The sequence below is a fragment of the Sylvia atricapilla genome, chromosome 7 (genome assembly GCF_009819655.1).
Source record: "Sylvia atricapilla isolate bSylAtr1 chromosome 7, bSylAtr1.pri, whole genome shotgun sequence".
Taxonomy (NCBI): Eukaryota; Metazoa; Chordata; class Aves; order Passeriformes; family Sylviidae; genus Sylvia; species Sylvia atricapilla.
In genome coordinates, this window is record NC_089146.1 from 33579710 (window position 1) to 33595458 (window position 15749).

Below are 15749 nucleotides of genomic sequence, written 5' to 3' on the forward strand. Positions count from 1 at the left end.
GGTAAGGATAGACAGGTTTTAATTATTTTCCCTGGAATCTTTGATATCAACTAGCAATTTGTGTAACCAACACAGGAATGTGAATGAGAACCCTTGAGGCCATTTAGGAGCTGGACAAGGACAATTCTTGTGGATCCCTTCTTACTGAGAATATTCTCTGTTTCTCTGATATTTATTTGGGTTTGATGATGATCCTGGCAAGTTTCTCACGTGCAATGCAGAGAGGTTTTGAAAAAGGGGCATAAATTTTATCTACAGAAGACTTAGCATCACCTTCCCTCCTATATTCCCTGTTTCTCTCTGCAGAGACTCAGGATGTTCTTTCTCCACCATTTCCACAAGGTTTTTGTTGCACCCAATAACTCTTGAGTCTCTGTGTCAACCCTCACAGTTCCAGAGGGTTGAACAGCTCCAGATGTGAGCCATGCTGCACAGATTTTATTTAGTTCTCAGTGGGCCAACATTCAGTTGCAAAGATGAAACTTTGGGAGTGCAGTTAGGGTTACCTCAGAGATAAAATCCTGGAAAAAGTCTTTATTCCATTTTTAGCTACTATTTACAAGCTACTGCAGGCTGTTCCTCTCTACTTGTCAAGGCCAAAGAAAAGATTCAGGTGATTCAAAAAAACATCTTCACATGCAGAAAATGAACAGTTTTATTCTGCTACCAAGGTGATATTACTTGGTTTAAGTATTTCTGTAAGAGTCTCTGTCTTGGGGAAAAAATCAACCAACCAACCAACCCTGGAGAAAACCACTATTTCTGTTGTTTACTCCTATACATTTTAAAATGTTTTCTCTTTGATTTTAAGTGCTCTCTATACACTAGTATGATTAGTTGTATTTAAAGCACTGTGTGACCTTTTCCATAGGTTTAAAACACAAACTGTACCACGTTTTAAATACAACTGGCAATTGTTTGCTTACAGGAAATGAAAATTTGAATGCTCTCATTATGGCACATAAGCTACTTCACTACAAGGAGGTACCACACAGCAGGGCTTTATTATAACCATGCAGTAGTTAAACACTTAAGAACTAAAAACTCCCATTATATTACACACCATTTTGCAATTATTCACCTTGTATCCAACAGGAAGGTCCTGACAATCTTGGGAACAGCCACTGACTTTCTTACTGAGGCATTCATTAATGTGGCAGCTTTTCTCATCAGACCCATCACTGCAATCTTCTTTGTTATCACAGACCTCGCTTTGAGGAATGCACTTGCCATTTTTGCACATAAAAAAAGAGCTGTTACATGACTGCTCTGGAAAACAAAAAAGAACACATGACTTGGTGTCATTTATTAGTATTTGGAATTAATTTTCTCATGGATCAGCTGCAAAAGGAAAAATAAATTGTGTAACAATTGAATATTTATTCCTTGTTGATGGTTTTATAATAACTGTTCACTTTTCAGTGGGTTTGAAGGTTATTCCTCTCCTGGAAAAATGAGTGAAGACATCAATTAATTATTCCCTCCTAGATATTTGTTTTCATATAATGGAGAACTCTTTACATAATCTCTGCACACAATACAGTTCTAGTTTCCAAAATTAAAACACACGGGTTGTCTCCTCTGTAGATGCTGAGGGTTGACTGAATTCCAATGCATTTCTTGTCTAATGACCTGCAAATATGTTCTTCCTTGTTTGGCAAAAGTTGAATACATCATTTCAGCTACATTCAGAACCTTCAAATAACAATTGGAACATTGAAATAAATATTAGATAGGTGTGCTGCCTCACATCAGAGCAGATGAATGTTTTCCATCAAAATTGGTATAAAGAACCTGGCTACAGTTCAATGAAGTCCTAAGGCCCAGACAGAAGAATTAGTCTTTCAAAAAGCCACAGAACAAAACAACATATTCAGACCAGGACTAATTTCCCTGAAAAAAAACCAGTCAGACTGCATCAAACTTATTAATGTAAGCAGAAAATGTCAATAAAACAAATAGAATTTAGTGAACAATTTACTAATAAAACTAAAGCACTGTTTATTATTTATAGTGGAAGCAACTCTGCACCCCCTTTTGTATGAAATCCTTCTGTGTGATGAATATCTGGAACAGAGTAACCATCATAAGAGCAAGTTAGAAAACTTTGGAAACTACAAAATGAATATTTTAGTGTTAACAAGAGTTATGCATTAAGCAAGTGTCTGCTATTTTATTCCATAGGAACTGGTGGCTTGGACTTTGTGAACTGAAATTCTGGATGCTCAGAACACTTTTTCCTTGCAAAACATGAGCAATATCACCATGAAAGCACTGGGAACTTAAGCTACGAGGTTTTTTTACATTTGCCAACTTAAAATCCTAAACCATCTCTCTCAAAAAAGAAAAGCCACGGGTGTTTGTCAAAAAAATTACAGCCAACCTGAACTTTTGCACTTGGCGTTGATAGGTGCTTCATCAGAGTGGTCTGGGCAGTCAAAATCCCCATCACATTGCCACTGGGAATTCAGCAGGCACCGTCCATCGGCACAGGTGAACTCCCCAGGACGGCAGCGACGGTACCCTAAAAAACAGCAACCAGTCCCCTCAGGGATGCTCTCACAGCTTCAGCATAAAATTCTGGATATTTGAGGCAACACAAAGAGAAATTTTTATTGCTCCATTTAGAGATGCAGAGTGTTGTGCTCATACATGAGCGGCTACCAGCACAGAGGACTCAAAATTCTCTTATGCAGCACCATAAAGTCATGATGAAACTCACACAGATGTGAAACATATTTATGCAGGTCTCAATCATAAATGCCTTTTCTATTAGGTGTCATTTTATTTATTCCTGTTATTAGGAGATGGCTTGACAATACCCAACCAATATTTTTGTGGTGCACTTATGGCTGAGTATCTTCCCTTTAAAACATGCTGAACACCAAATCACCTTAACCACATTAAACACACATTTTTCTAAGATGGCCACAAAATCTAAACATATAGAATGGATGCATTTGCAAAGTGAAAGGGGATTTCTAACAACAACAACAAGAAAATGTATATATATATTTATATATATATATATGTATATTGAAGTAAATAAAGCACAAACAGGCATTTGCTTTTTAGAACACAGAGGCTTAACTGAGAGTTCTAAAACTGACAAAGGAGTAGAAAAACTTTAAAAGGTACATAGACTGTAACAGCACAAAACCAGGCATGATAATCACCAATTAGTCATTTTGAAGGCAATATTTGCTCTGTATTTTCCATACATATTATTTATATAGATTAATGTTTCTGAGTATGGCCCAGATACATTAAACAGACACTCAGAACATATAAGAAACCCTAAATTCATGTGAATGGTGAAAATTAAACATTCACATATGGTTGTAGTTGATATAATTTAAATGCAGTGATAATCATGACAGATGTGTTTGAATATTTGATAGAAAAATATATAGAGAGACAGACAAAAATATATATAATAAAGATATACTTAGTAAATGAGAAATTCTAGAACAGACGTGCAAATTTCTCTTCAATATTATTCGGAATCAACTGTAAGACACTATAGGAAATAATTTATCACTGTAGCCCCACATACAAGTTAACTCCAAGCTGTATTAATTATTGCATAATTTAAAAGTGAGAATTAAAACAATTTAAAAACAAGAGTTTTCTTTTCCAATAGTGCCTTAGAGTATCAGATCCTGAAGAATGCCTTACAGTTAGCAATAGGAAATTGTTCTATTTACTCTATTTTTGTTATACTTGCCACATTCCAAGGATTCATCTGATCCATCTCCACAGTCATCATCGTGGTCACAAACAAACTGTTTGGGAATGCAGACTTTGTTATGGCACATGAAAGCATTCTCATCACAAGTGTTATTGGGAGCTAAGGAAAATACAGCAGATAAAAAAAAAAAAAAGAAAGAGATTGAGAACAATCAGATAAACAGCCGATTTTCTTGCACAAAGATGAAATGAGAAGTGAATTTGAGTGAATTCAATGGAAATAGTCATAACTTTTAGTCAGATAAAAAGCATCACACAACTCAATACCAGAAAAAGCAACTCATCACAAAGAAAGCTTTAGAAAGAAGTAAAGATAGCTAAAATCTTCTGTAATCCAAGACAGAAAAGCTTCAGAAGTCAATGCTGTCTATGACTAAACTAAGGTCTGGCTCTGAAGAAAAGAATATTTGGGAAGAAAGGATGTCCTTATATTGGCCTGCTCCTGAACAAATGCTCTTTGAAGACCATAAACACTCAAAATATAGAGAATTTATTTATAAATCATTTTTATATATGAACAAAAAAATGCCCTCCAATGAAACTATTACTGAACTCCTGACACTGTCAATGGCGATGTGTCTCAGGAAGACTGGAAGTAATGCTCACTTTATGGGGCAAGAGATGTCAGGATCTGAACAATTAGCCAGAAATAAACTGAAGACAGAACCTGCATCTCCCTTCTGGATGCAGAGCCTCCCCGGCATGAGCAGCAGCATTTTCTTCAGGAAAAGCAACAAAACTGCAGAGTCACTGATGTGCTAATTTTCCCTAGTAAACACTACACAATGCCTGTGACGTGCCTCACATCCTGATCTCCAGCTGGGCTGCCTCGGTGTGTGTCAGCAGCCTGGAGCTGTCAGGCTGAGGAAAACTGAGAAGGATCCTGCTCAGTGTGCTCACACGTGGGTCAGTAATCCTCACCAGCAAAGTGGACATGGAAATAACACGGAACGGCATGAAAATTGTTGGAACTCTGGAAACCTGGATTTTGGGGTTTCAGTATACAGTAATACATGTGAGTCAAGATGGAGGATTTTGGACATTGTCTGGGTCCTCCTTCTTCACGGGTTTGGGTGGTTTTCTGTAACTGGGTGAAAAAGGTCTGAATTGTGGGTCTTGTGTGGTCATTATTGGGTCAGAAATAATCACTTAAATAATCTTGGAAAGAGTGAAAGGCACTCCATTCTACCTCATTTCTCTAACTTGTTAGTTAGAGCTCATGCCTTGTGAGTCTGTGCATAGATAAGAAACAATAAACATCCAATCCCAACTAGAAATCTACGTTTCCCGTGTATTATTTACCCTGACCTTGGCAAAGAGAAAAAGAAGCCAGAACAGTCGCAGAAAGTAACATTTATTTTCTGCCAAGCAAACCTACCACAGCCGGCCGTGGACAGCTCATCGCTCCCGTTGGGACAGTCGCGCTCCCCGTCGCAGAGCCAGTGCTGGGGCACGCAGGCGTGGGAGCCCAGGCAGCTGAAGGTGTCTGCAGCACAGGTCACTGAGCCTGGGGAAACAGGGCAGGGGAGCCCTCAGCACTGAACCATCCCATACCCACAGCTGGACTATCCTAATCTGTGTTTTTGTGGTGACTGGCAATGATTAAAGGGGTTTTGTTTTAAAAGCTCGGATATTATTTCATCCTGTGCGCTATGATAAACCCACTGGCTGGGATCGTTTTACAGTCAAAGTTTGGCCATCTGCTGTTTCTTCCATTAGTTTCATTCATTCAGCCTATTCAATTTCCCACACTTCATGGAAACTAAGCAGCAGAATAATTCTCCAAACCAGTTTTGGTCAGTAACTTTGGCCGCACATTTGGACTGACCGGACAAAGGAACTGATCTTGCAAACCACATAATCCCTGCATCACCAAACTCTGTGCCAGGAAGACAAAGGCACTCCAAATTTTGTTAATCAGTCCCACAGAGAAAAAAAACAACATACCAAGTACAACAGTAGTGGGAGGAGGAAACATCTGACAGCTCTGATCCAACTAACTCAACATACTATTTACCTGACTCATCTTTTCAGCTTTTTTTCAGATAATATTATACCCTAGAGTTAAACTTCCTCCATTTGGATAAATTTTTGTGTCATCCATCACTTAATGTATTCTCTTAGATAAGTTAAGTATACTTCACTAAAAAGGAGACAGTGCCTTTTCTACTAGTTTTAATTAGAATTTAATGAAATGTTAAAATATATCCTCTCATATACACTCATTTGCCATTTTTTGATATTTCTGGAATTGAACTTCATGTTAAAAAATACTGATTTTTTTAAGCGTGAGAAATCTGAAGTAATTTTGATCTATTTTCTCCTTGCAATTCAGATCCAACTACTGTTCCTAAGAAGAAATGCAGCCTTAACTCCTCCTTCTTCATACCCAGATTTTTCCCTCTTTGAGAGAAGTGTCCTAAATAATTAATATTTTACCATATTAGAGCAGTGTAAGTTCTACCTCCATCCCTTTAATTTACTGGCATTTCTACATCTTTGTTTGATTAAGCAGTTATTTTAACAAACCAGAATTTTTCTCTGTCTACTTAACACTTCCAGTTATCAATGATATTATTATTATTATGATAACACACTGGAAATGTGGATGAAATATTCCTTGTTGAATGGACTTTAAGTAAGAGGGTTTTTGAAGAGGAACATATCTTTAAGAGTTAAAAGCTGAAATTTTAAAAAGAAACTTAAAATACAGAGAATTAGGATGAATGTATAAATATCACTAAATTGTGACAGCATGACACAATGTGATTAGTGAAAAGAATTCACTAATACATTTCCAATTCTATTGAGCCCTAGTATAAAAATAAAATTTTCAATTCCTTAGGCACCTTGAAGGGTTTGGGAATTTGAGAGGAATATCATGCAATATATGCTTATGGTATAGAAAATTTTAGAGGGAATAGAAGGAAGAGCTATGAAAAAAAAAAAAAAAAAAAAACCAACCAAAAAAACCCAAACCCAAAACTAAAACAAAAATGCAATAACTTTAGGGTCTTGGAGCACCTGACACTCAAATCTGAAACTCAAACAAGGGTTTTACCTCAAGGACAGGAACTGGAGAACAGGCTGGCTGTCCTTTGGCCCAGGCTGGTTTGCCATTCACAACTTTACATACAGTGATGCCTCAAGTATTAGGTTTCACATGTTTTAGATTCTGTACTGCCTTAGTGTGTGTCTCTGAACTTCATATAAAGTATTAGCAAGTTCTCCTCACAGTGTAGTTAGATAAAACATCCCTTTACCAGCCCCAGAATCAAGGAAACTGTTGCAGTTCCAGTCTCAAGAAGTATAAACAACAGCAAATTGAGGAGAGCAACGTGGGAGGATGGGACTGCATAACCTGAAGCTCTAATTGGACAATTTACCCCAATATTTAAATGGAACAAAAGTTATAAAAGTGCGAAAACTCGTGACTCATCATACATCTTGGGTCCATTTTGGGCAGAACCATGATCAGGCTCTTGTACTGCCCAAGGTGTATCCTTTGAAGGCCTTTTAACAAACACCTACTTTATTCCTCTGACTCCGTCCAGCCTCTGTTCCAGGTCAGCCTCTTTAGGCATCAATAGAATTACACAAACCATATGGTTCCCATAAAAAGGAACCTATCTGCTGGTTGCAGGGGGCTGAGGGAGGAGATCCCTCACACCCTTTGGAGATTCTCTCCTTGCTCCCATCCCAGCCTCTCCTTGGAACAAGTGGTTTCCCTTCTCAAGCATGACCTGACCCAACCCAGAAACGACCCTACTCACCACAAATGGCATCGCTCTCATCTAAGCCATCTCCACAGTCATCCTCACCATCACAGGTCCACTGCTTGGAGATGCACTTGTTTGCAGAACAAGCAAACTGATTCCACGAGCAGGAGGAATCTGGGGATGACACCAGGCCCTGCATTTATTAGGTTCACAACATCACTGCCTTCCTTCCCTGCACTTCCAACCACAGTTTATGGTTTTTGGCACTTCATCCTTTCTCTCCTCCCAGTTTCCATCTATTAAAACACTCCAACACTGTACAACCCTAATCTTCTTATTCAGCATATTATCAGTTTGTCCAAGAGTTTGCATTCACTAACACGTTTTTAAAAATAAACAATGAAACATTCCAAAAACATTCCAATATTATCAAATATTTTGTAAGTGGGATGAGGATAAACACTTCAAAAAACTCGTTTTGAACCAGTTTTGAAGACTAGTTTGCATGTTTAACAGATGTTACAGCTACAGTGAACTGCTTTATTTGGGTGGAAGAACAGAGAGGGCACAGTTCAAATTTTCCAACACAGCCTTCCTCCCGTTATTCCAGTAATTAACTCCATCTTTTAAAAGATTTCATGTTATTTTCTCTCATAAGAAAAAATTCTATACATTAGAAAAAGAGCTTCTGCATTTCAAAAATCAGACTATAAAACTGCCCAATAGCAATGCTATTCCTTCTGAAAAATCCAGGTCTTCCATTTTTCCCAGGCTTCTTTCTTTAAGACTAAAGTTTATTTTGTTGCAACTGATTTTGATCAGCAACAAATTTTAGTATTAACATTAAAAAGAAGTTTAGGTAATGAAATCTGAATTTAAAGGAGGTCATTGTAACAGATATCTCAAAATGGGCAAGAGCAATCCATGGGGAAAGAAGCGTTGACTTAATCCCCTTCCCTTTTGCCCATAAAAATCATCTAATTCAGTTTACAGTATGGTACACAAGTGTATAACACCTGGAAAAGTAAACACCAAGTTATGCTTGACAAATGTGTCCAACAGAAAAGACTCTGATTGTCATAGTGCACAGCACTTCCTAATTTCAAAGTTATAAGATAAAAATATACAATATAAACTGCAAACCCAATATGGAAGCATATTAGTGGGAACTAGGTCATGAAGAGAGTAATACAAAATGTTCAATCATGGTAAGAAGCAAAGAAAAAAAAACCCCAAACTGAAAAAAACTTATTTCAGGTTTTATTTAAATGAGGAATATAAAAATTTGACACTGCTTTCTGGCACAATTTCATTACAACAATAATCCATTCAGGCAATCCATACAAATTGAAAAGACCAGCTTGCACTAGGAGTAAAAACAACCTGCTTTGTGTCTCAATTATGTAAAATTTAAGAATGTGAAAATATCTGAGACAAAAAAACCCTTAACCCAGTTCATGGTTCATGCTGTATTTTGTTTACATCTCTTCTGTCATTACTTTAAATAATCTTATCTATGTAGGCAAAGCAATGCCTACTTTGAGGTTTAGGTATTTCCTACTGGGATCCAGATACTGATTCAAATTCATATCTGTAAATCTCTTCTAATGAGGAGTTGTGAAGAATTAGTGGAATTGTTAAATATTAAAGTATTAGAAAACTCTGTTTTGAAATGTATCCTTAAGAGAGAAAAAAAATAAAGGGTTTTCATTCTGGCACAAAATAGAATTTAAGGTATTGACAGCATAAAGTATTAGAGTTGAATCTTAAAAAAAACAGCATTAGAGACTTTTTAATACAACTCCTGAGATATAAATGCCCACTTCTTTGTTTCCAAGGTGCATTAGTGACTACAGAAATACAAATAAGACAAAATGCTCACCACAGTGCAATTCATCTACTCCATCCTCACAGTCTTTCTGCCCATCACAAAGCCAGGTGGTCAGAATACATCTTCCACTAGGACAACCAAAATAATTTTCTTCACATGTGGGTTTGTTTTGAACTGTGATAAAATAAAGAATGTAATGTAAAATGGTCTCTACTAGTATGATTAGGAGCCTAATACATTTCTGCTAAATTTCTGAATATTGATGGACAAAGTGTTTATGCCTAAAAATGGAAAAAAATAATTTGTGTTCATAAAAATAAAATAAAAAGTGATAGCTAAGTAGTTTAGGGAGCTGAAATAGTTATTTTTATTTTTAGAGAAGAATCAGAGCACAACTTCAAACTAATCAAAAGCCCTAGAGAGGGAAGTAGTTCAGTTTACAGGTTTGGAGGTCAGGCAGTTCAGCATTGCTTGCTGTTTTACACCAGCTGAAGAAATTGCCCTTCTGAACTTTCTGCTGTCATTTACAAGATAATCTAATTGTGGCAGTATTTTTGTCACTGGGAGAAGCTACAAATCTCATGCATGCATCGACTAGCAGCAGCTACACCAGAGATGCTGGAGCCAGAAGTTTAGATTCGAGCAGAAATTAAAAAGTTCTCCCTTGCCTTTTTAATTTTGTTGAGTCAGAAAGCAATTTAAAATTTGACTTTCAATGAATGCTTAGAAACCAGGTGTGAGGAAACAAAACATGCCACATGTAGAGTTTCATGATGCAAGCACAAATATTAGTCTAGTAACAGCTTATTTTCAAAATCTTCAGCAAGTTCCTGGGAAAACCCAGGCCAGAGTTCCAAGTGCTTAAGACCACTGAAACTCTCTGCCACGGTTTTCATTATTCCCTCAGTGTACTGGATTTGTTTCCAGCCTCCTGGCTTTTAAAAGTAAAGGTAAAATAAACATATATGGCCTCTACAGCTGTATGAATGAAAAGAAAAACAAAAAAAAAAAAAAAAAGAAAAAAAAGAAAAAAAAAAAAAAAAAAAAGAGGTGAGACATCAGTGATGATTTAGTAGATATTAAGGGTTCCCTAAATACAGCTACCCTCCATGAGGATTTTGCTGTAACTTTTTGTAGAAATAATGACACTGAAACAAAGTGCTAATGGGAATTGCAATATTCATAACAGAAACAACACTCAGAAATTTAATGTGCCAGAGCTGGTCAGTTTTGAATGAAATGGCAAAGGAAATCACATGTAGGCTGAGTGGGAATGGTATTGCTTCCAAGTAAAGGGAGGAATGATCCAGGCAATTAGTCACATATTAAAATGATGGAACATTTTGACACACATTTGGAATTCAGAGAGAAGTAATTCAAATAAATGGACAATGGAATAAAATGCACATTAGTGTACTTATGCAACATTAGTTTACTGAAGCTGTAGCACACTGGTCTCAACATTTTCCTTGGTATGGAAAAAAACAACTTTCTTTCTCTAAAAATACAGAAAATGATGCTATTTTGAGCTTAACGAAGTGTTATATAGAATAAATTCTACATAATTAAGAGATAATCTGGAAAATGTAGAGATTAGAATGGAAGCTGTAATTTAATATGCATCTATTTTAAGGGACTGATAGAAGTCCTTAATGACAGCTTGGTTGACAGTAGTGCTGAAGCCCCAGGTTCCTCTGGATCCTGGTAATATTTTAGCCAATAAATTTGGCACAATGAATATGAGAATTCTAATAGAACCTTCTGGTGACACAACAGGATTATCACATAGAAAAAGAAAATATTAAATGGAAAGAATCAGATCATGTCCACTGCTATGCAAAAATTTGATGGCATTGAACAATATAAAATTAGAAATTTTAATTTTATGAACTAATGAAATTTTTTATTTATTAAATGTTTTCTTTTATTTGACACTACTACTTAGAGGAAAGAGAGTTACTGGCCAACAGGAGGTTAATTTCACTCTAGAATGATTCAATTATAAAAGAACAGAAATAAAAAAAATGTTTTCATTTTGTACTTAATATTCTCAAACTCAAACAAGGGGCTCTGGATTAAAATGGAGCAAACACAAAGATGCCCTCCTTCATCAGGTAAGAATTGACTATTGTGAATAATTCATTGGTTAACATTAAATATAACCTCAGTCCTGTGTCTGGGGCTCAAGTTGCCATGATCCTTTTCTCCTGGCTGAAGACCAGAACTATCACAAAAGCAGTAACCCTGGATCCTACCCTGGTTGCCTATTCCAAGGGCCTCAACCAAATAAAAGAGAAAGTAAACCAAGTCAGCAAGAAAAGAAATACCACCCACTAAAGCTGTAGCTAATAAAAGTTCCTGAGTGATTATGCTGATGCTTGATGAGCTTGACATTTTAATGACTCATGTTTTACTTAAATAAAAATGATAAATGACAGACCTAACCTAGAGGAAATAGAAAGCTAGACATTACAGTTTGCTTCAGAAAAAAAAAAAAAATCAGCATTTATTTGTGGTAATTTGCATAATCCCAGGATGCACAAAATAAAAGTGAATAAACTGCATTCAGTACTGTATTAATCTCCATGTTAAATAAACCAGCGTTGACTGAATGAACATTTTGCAACACAATGAGAAACACTGTGGCTCCCCAAATGGGACTTTTTTCTTTGTTTAAAAGGTAAATTAAAGTTTTGTGTTTGTTTTCTTTTTACTTTTTCACAGTTACCTGGGCATTTTAGTTCATCTGTATAATCTCCGCAGTCATTAGATCCATCGCAAATCCACTCTGGCAGTATACAGAGGGAAGTGGAATTACAGCTGACAAATCCCGAAGATTTTATCCCAAGTTTATAGAAGTAAGCACAGTTTGTATTATCTGGAAAGAGACAGAGAATTACCACACACCTAAGGCAGACTGAGAAGCCTTACAGTTTAATTTTCACGTCGGGCTGGAGGAGCCCACGCAGGTGTTGGAATCCCAAGCAGCAAAACCCAGGAATTAACAGCTGCATTACAAGGCATGATCAGGGAGCAGCTGCTGGGAGGGAGCACGAACACAAACTCACTGCAGTTCTTCTCATCCGAGGCATCTGCACAGTCGATGATCTGGTTGCACTGCGCCGATTTCCCGACGCAAACGCCGTCTGCGCAGCGGAACTCCGCCGAGGCGCACGCCGAGTCTGGGACATATGGTTATAAAGGACGTAAATTTGTGTGCTAAACAGACTCCTCAGAGGCACACCGCACACATGATGATGCTTAAGCCTTCTGCCTTTCAGAGTGAGGCATTCAGAACACGCTGTACCTTCCAGCAGACATATGGTTTTGAGTTTATCGCACCTTAGAAGTTGCTGATTTTTTTAATTTTTTTTTTTTTTTAACCTAGAAGTGTCTCTAGGTAATTCAATTCATTTTGAGATAATCAGTATTCTTCAAATACTGATTATCTCAAAATGAGATAATGAGAGGGAGGAAGAAGCATTTTCAGGATCATCCATGAATCTCTCAGATTTGCTCCTTGTAAAACCAGCTTGGGGTTCTTGCCTATATGTATTCCCTCTACTTATACTTAGGTAAATGATTAAAAAATAATTTTGTGCCTTCAAAATATGCTTATTACTACAGCTATCTAGCTTTTTAGTTAGAAATCTTCTGGAATAATATCCCCACCAAACTTTCTGAATTGTAACTAAGGATTTGTGTGGCCTGCTTGCTGGCCTTTATGCACTGGCTGATGCACGGATCTAAATATTCATGTTAAAAGACATAAATCAAAAAACAATTCTGATATGAAAAGGAGAACAATTCCAGTAAGCTTTGCAAAGGACATAGACTTTGCCATGCATCTGAGAAGCAGAAAAATAGAACATTTGCTGCTTTAGGGAAGAAGCACATGCAGAGAAGAAATCGCCCGTCTTTCAATCTGTCTGCAGTAAAGTTACTCTCTCATTACTTCACAGAAGAAACAGCATCTGTATTTTATATTTTATACACACAAAACATAAAATATGATACGTATAATGCATATGTATATTTTATGCTTTATAGCCAAAGCCACTCTCCTTCTAGAAGAGTGTAGGGGCAAACCAAAATCAGCCTCTACATCAATCCCATCCTATGATTAAACCACACATTATTTTCCAGCTACTCCTGTTTGCATAATGAGTATTTACGAAGCAATATTGTGAAATCACCTTGGAAATAAGGTGCCATTTACCTTTGCAGTCAAATTCATCAGAGTTGTCACCACAGTCATTGGCACCATCACAGACTTTATGACTGGGAACACAGCGACGGTTGGAGCACGGCTTGAAGCCCTTCCGACAGCCCCTGTTTTCTGGGAAATTAAATACAAGCACATGACTGGATTGACATATCTGGAAAACAGCCTCATGCTCAATCCAAACAAACAATCCAGAAAAATATTTTAATTGGTGATTCATTCCAAGCTACAGGAAAAAAAAAGCAAACTTCAGAAATTGTTCATTTATTACGCAGCACACTGGGAGCGATAAAGAGATAAAGAACAATAAATGAATGCATGATGGGAAAGAATGACCAAAAAGAAGAAAAAGGGAGGCCTAGTTCCAGGTTTTCATTATCTTGTGGTACAAAATGCTCATGTGCTTTGAATACATTTGTTTTAACACACTTTTCTTGGGGAGAATGCTCTCATGTGGCATCACGTAAAATGAAGCACACCAAATTTGGCCTGAACCAAAGCAGAAATAAATGGAGGATAAAATTAACCACAAATATTAGCAGAGAGGTTTCTGATTTCTGAGCACCAATACCAACACTGTTCTGCTCAAGAACACTATTAAAGAATGTGTTAATTTTACATATAATGATATGTTTGAAAATTCAGGATTGATTTACTGAAATCCTAATTATTGTAGAAGTCACAATAATGATGTTCACTGCATTAGTTAATCAACAATAATGAGTCCAGCATCTTCTTCTTTATCAGATTCAGAAAGCAACATCCTGTATATTACCTACTGCATGAAAGGACCCCAGTTCTTCCTGGGATTTTTCAAATGTGTTGCAAAATACTTGGTACAGTTGATTTAAATGAGGCGAAGTGTTCACTGTGACACTGCAAATTGATAGAATAGTCTTCATAAAATTATGTGGCAAGTCCATGGAAAGACAAATTGTTGGTTCTCAGAATCACAGAATCATGGAATGGGTTTTAAGGGACCCCCAAAACCAACCCCTTCCACCCCCTGCCATGGTCAGGGACTCCTTCCACTATCCCAGGTTGCTCCAATCTGGTCTTGGACAGAAGCCACAGCTCCTGTGGGCAATAAATCTTTATAAATCTACTTATAAATTAATTAGCTAGCATTTATATATTTTACAGTACTGCACAATAAAGTATCTTCCACTTAAAAAAAAAAAAAAAACAAAAAACAAAAACCAGTTACCCATGTTTTTCCTTATTTTTGTTTCAGAGAGAGAAACATGAGAACATTTGAGATGCTTTTTATTAAATATGTCAGTTAATATGTGAAGTCCACAAGAAAAAAATATTTTCAGGTAATTTTTTTCCATGTCATGTCAAGGCTTTCTTAATGTGTGCTGACATTTTCTTCCTGGACATCTTGGCTGAGCAGTTGGTGTGAATAAGTAGGAAAGTCACAGAGGAAGCAATCTAAGCATGTATAACACCAGAATTACAACAGGAAGGTGAAAGATCTGGAAATACCCACCACAGTAGAAAAGTTTCTCATCAGACTTGTCCTTACAGTGCACAATGCCATCACAAGTCAGCTGATAATCAATGCATTCACCGTTCCCACATTCAAACTCAGAATAGATGTTGCAAGTAGAATTTTTACCTAAAAACAAACCACATTAACACGTAATTTTTAAAAGCTTTTACCACTAGTGAAAATGAGAAAAAATGTTGGCTGCATTTCTAATTTGACCTACATGAATTTTGAAAACCTGAGTACAAAACAGTAAAACACACCATTGCATCAGAAGTTAAAAGCTTCTACACAAAGAGAACCTGTAAAAGAAAATACATTGACAAACATCCATGAAGGAACATGTAGTGAAAGAACTCATTCTGATAAGTTTGGAACTACTGTGCTCAGCTTCCTTCTCATCCATGCCTCCCCAACCTCCAGCTTGAATGATACAGCCTAAACCCCAATGAAGAAAACCTGTTGATTCCATTATACTAATTTCTTTTATTCACCAAAACCCTCCCCTTCTCATGCAGTGGATGTTTTATCTATTATTTTAGAAGAGAACCAGGTGAACATTTAAAATTTTACTCTTTTACTTAAACTAAAACACATCACGACTTGGATGCAACAATTTGGTCATGAACTTCAGGATAGGTCATACAACTTGCTTTTGTGAGCATGGTTCTAACCAAAATATCAAAGTGGAAGGAAAAGAGAAGCATTTAGGACAACTCAAGAAGAAGAACA

At 36.8% G+C, this 15749-nt stretch overlaps 1 protein-coding gene across 1 annotated transcript in view; it reads right to left on the minus strand.

Annotated features, from left to right (window-relative positions):
• LRP1B (LDL receptor related protein 1B) overlaps window positions 1-15749 on the minus strand; it is a 271488-nt gene that overhangs the window by 104526 nt on the left and 151213 nt on the right. The window contains exons 40-49 of the mRNA XM_066323173.1: window positions 15018-15146; window positions 13520-13639; window positions 12369-12482; window positions 12029-12178; window positions 9352-9474; window positions 7524-7643; window positions 5129-5257; window positions 3728-3850; window positions 2384-2524; window positions 1082-1269 (exon numbers count right to left, since the gene is read on the minus strand). Coding sequence (XP_066179270.1) covers window positions 1082-1269; window positions 2384-2524; window positions 3728-3850; window positions 5129-5257; window positions 7524-7643; window positions 9352-9474; window positions 12029-12178; window positions 12369-12482; window positions 13520-13639; window positions 15018-15146 — 1337 coding nt within the window. The remainder of the gene's footprint in view (window positions 1-1081; window positions 1270-2383; window positions 2525-3727; window positions 3851-5128; window positions 5258-7523; window positions 7644-9351; window positions 9475-12028; window positions 12179-12368; window positions 12483-13519; window positions 13640-15017; window positions 15147-15749) is intronic.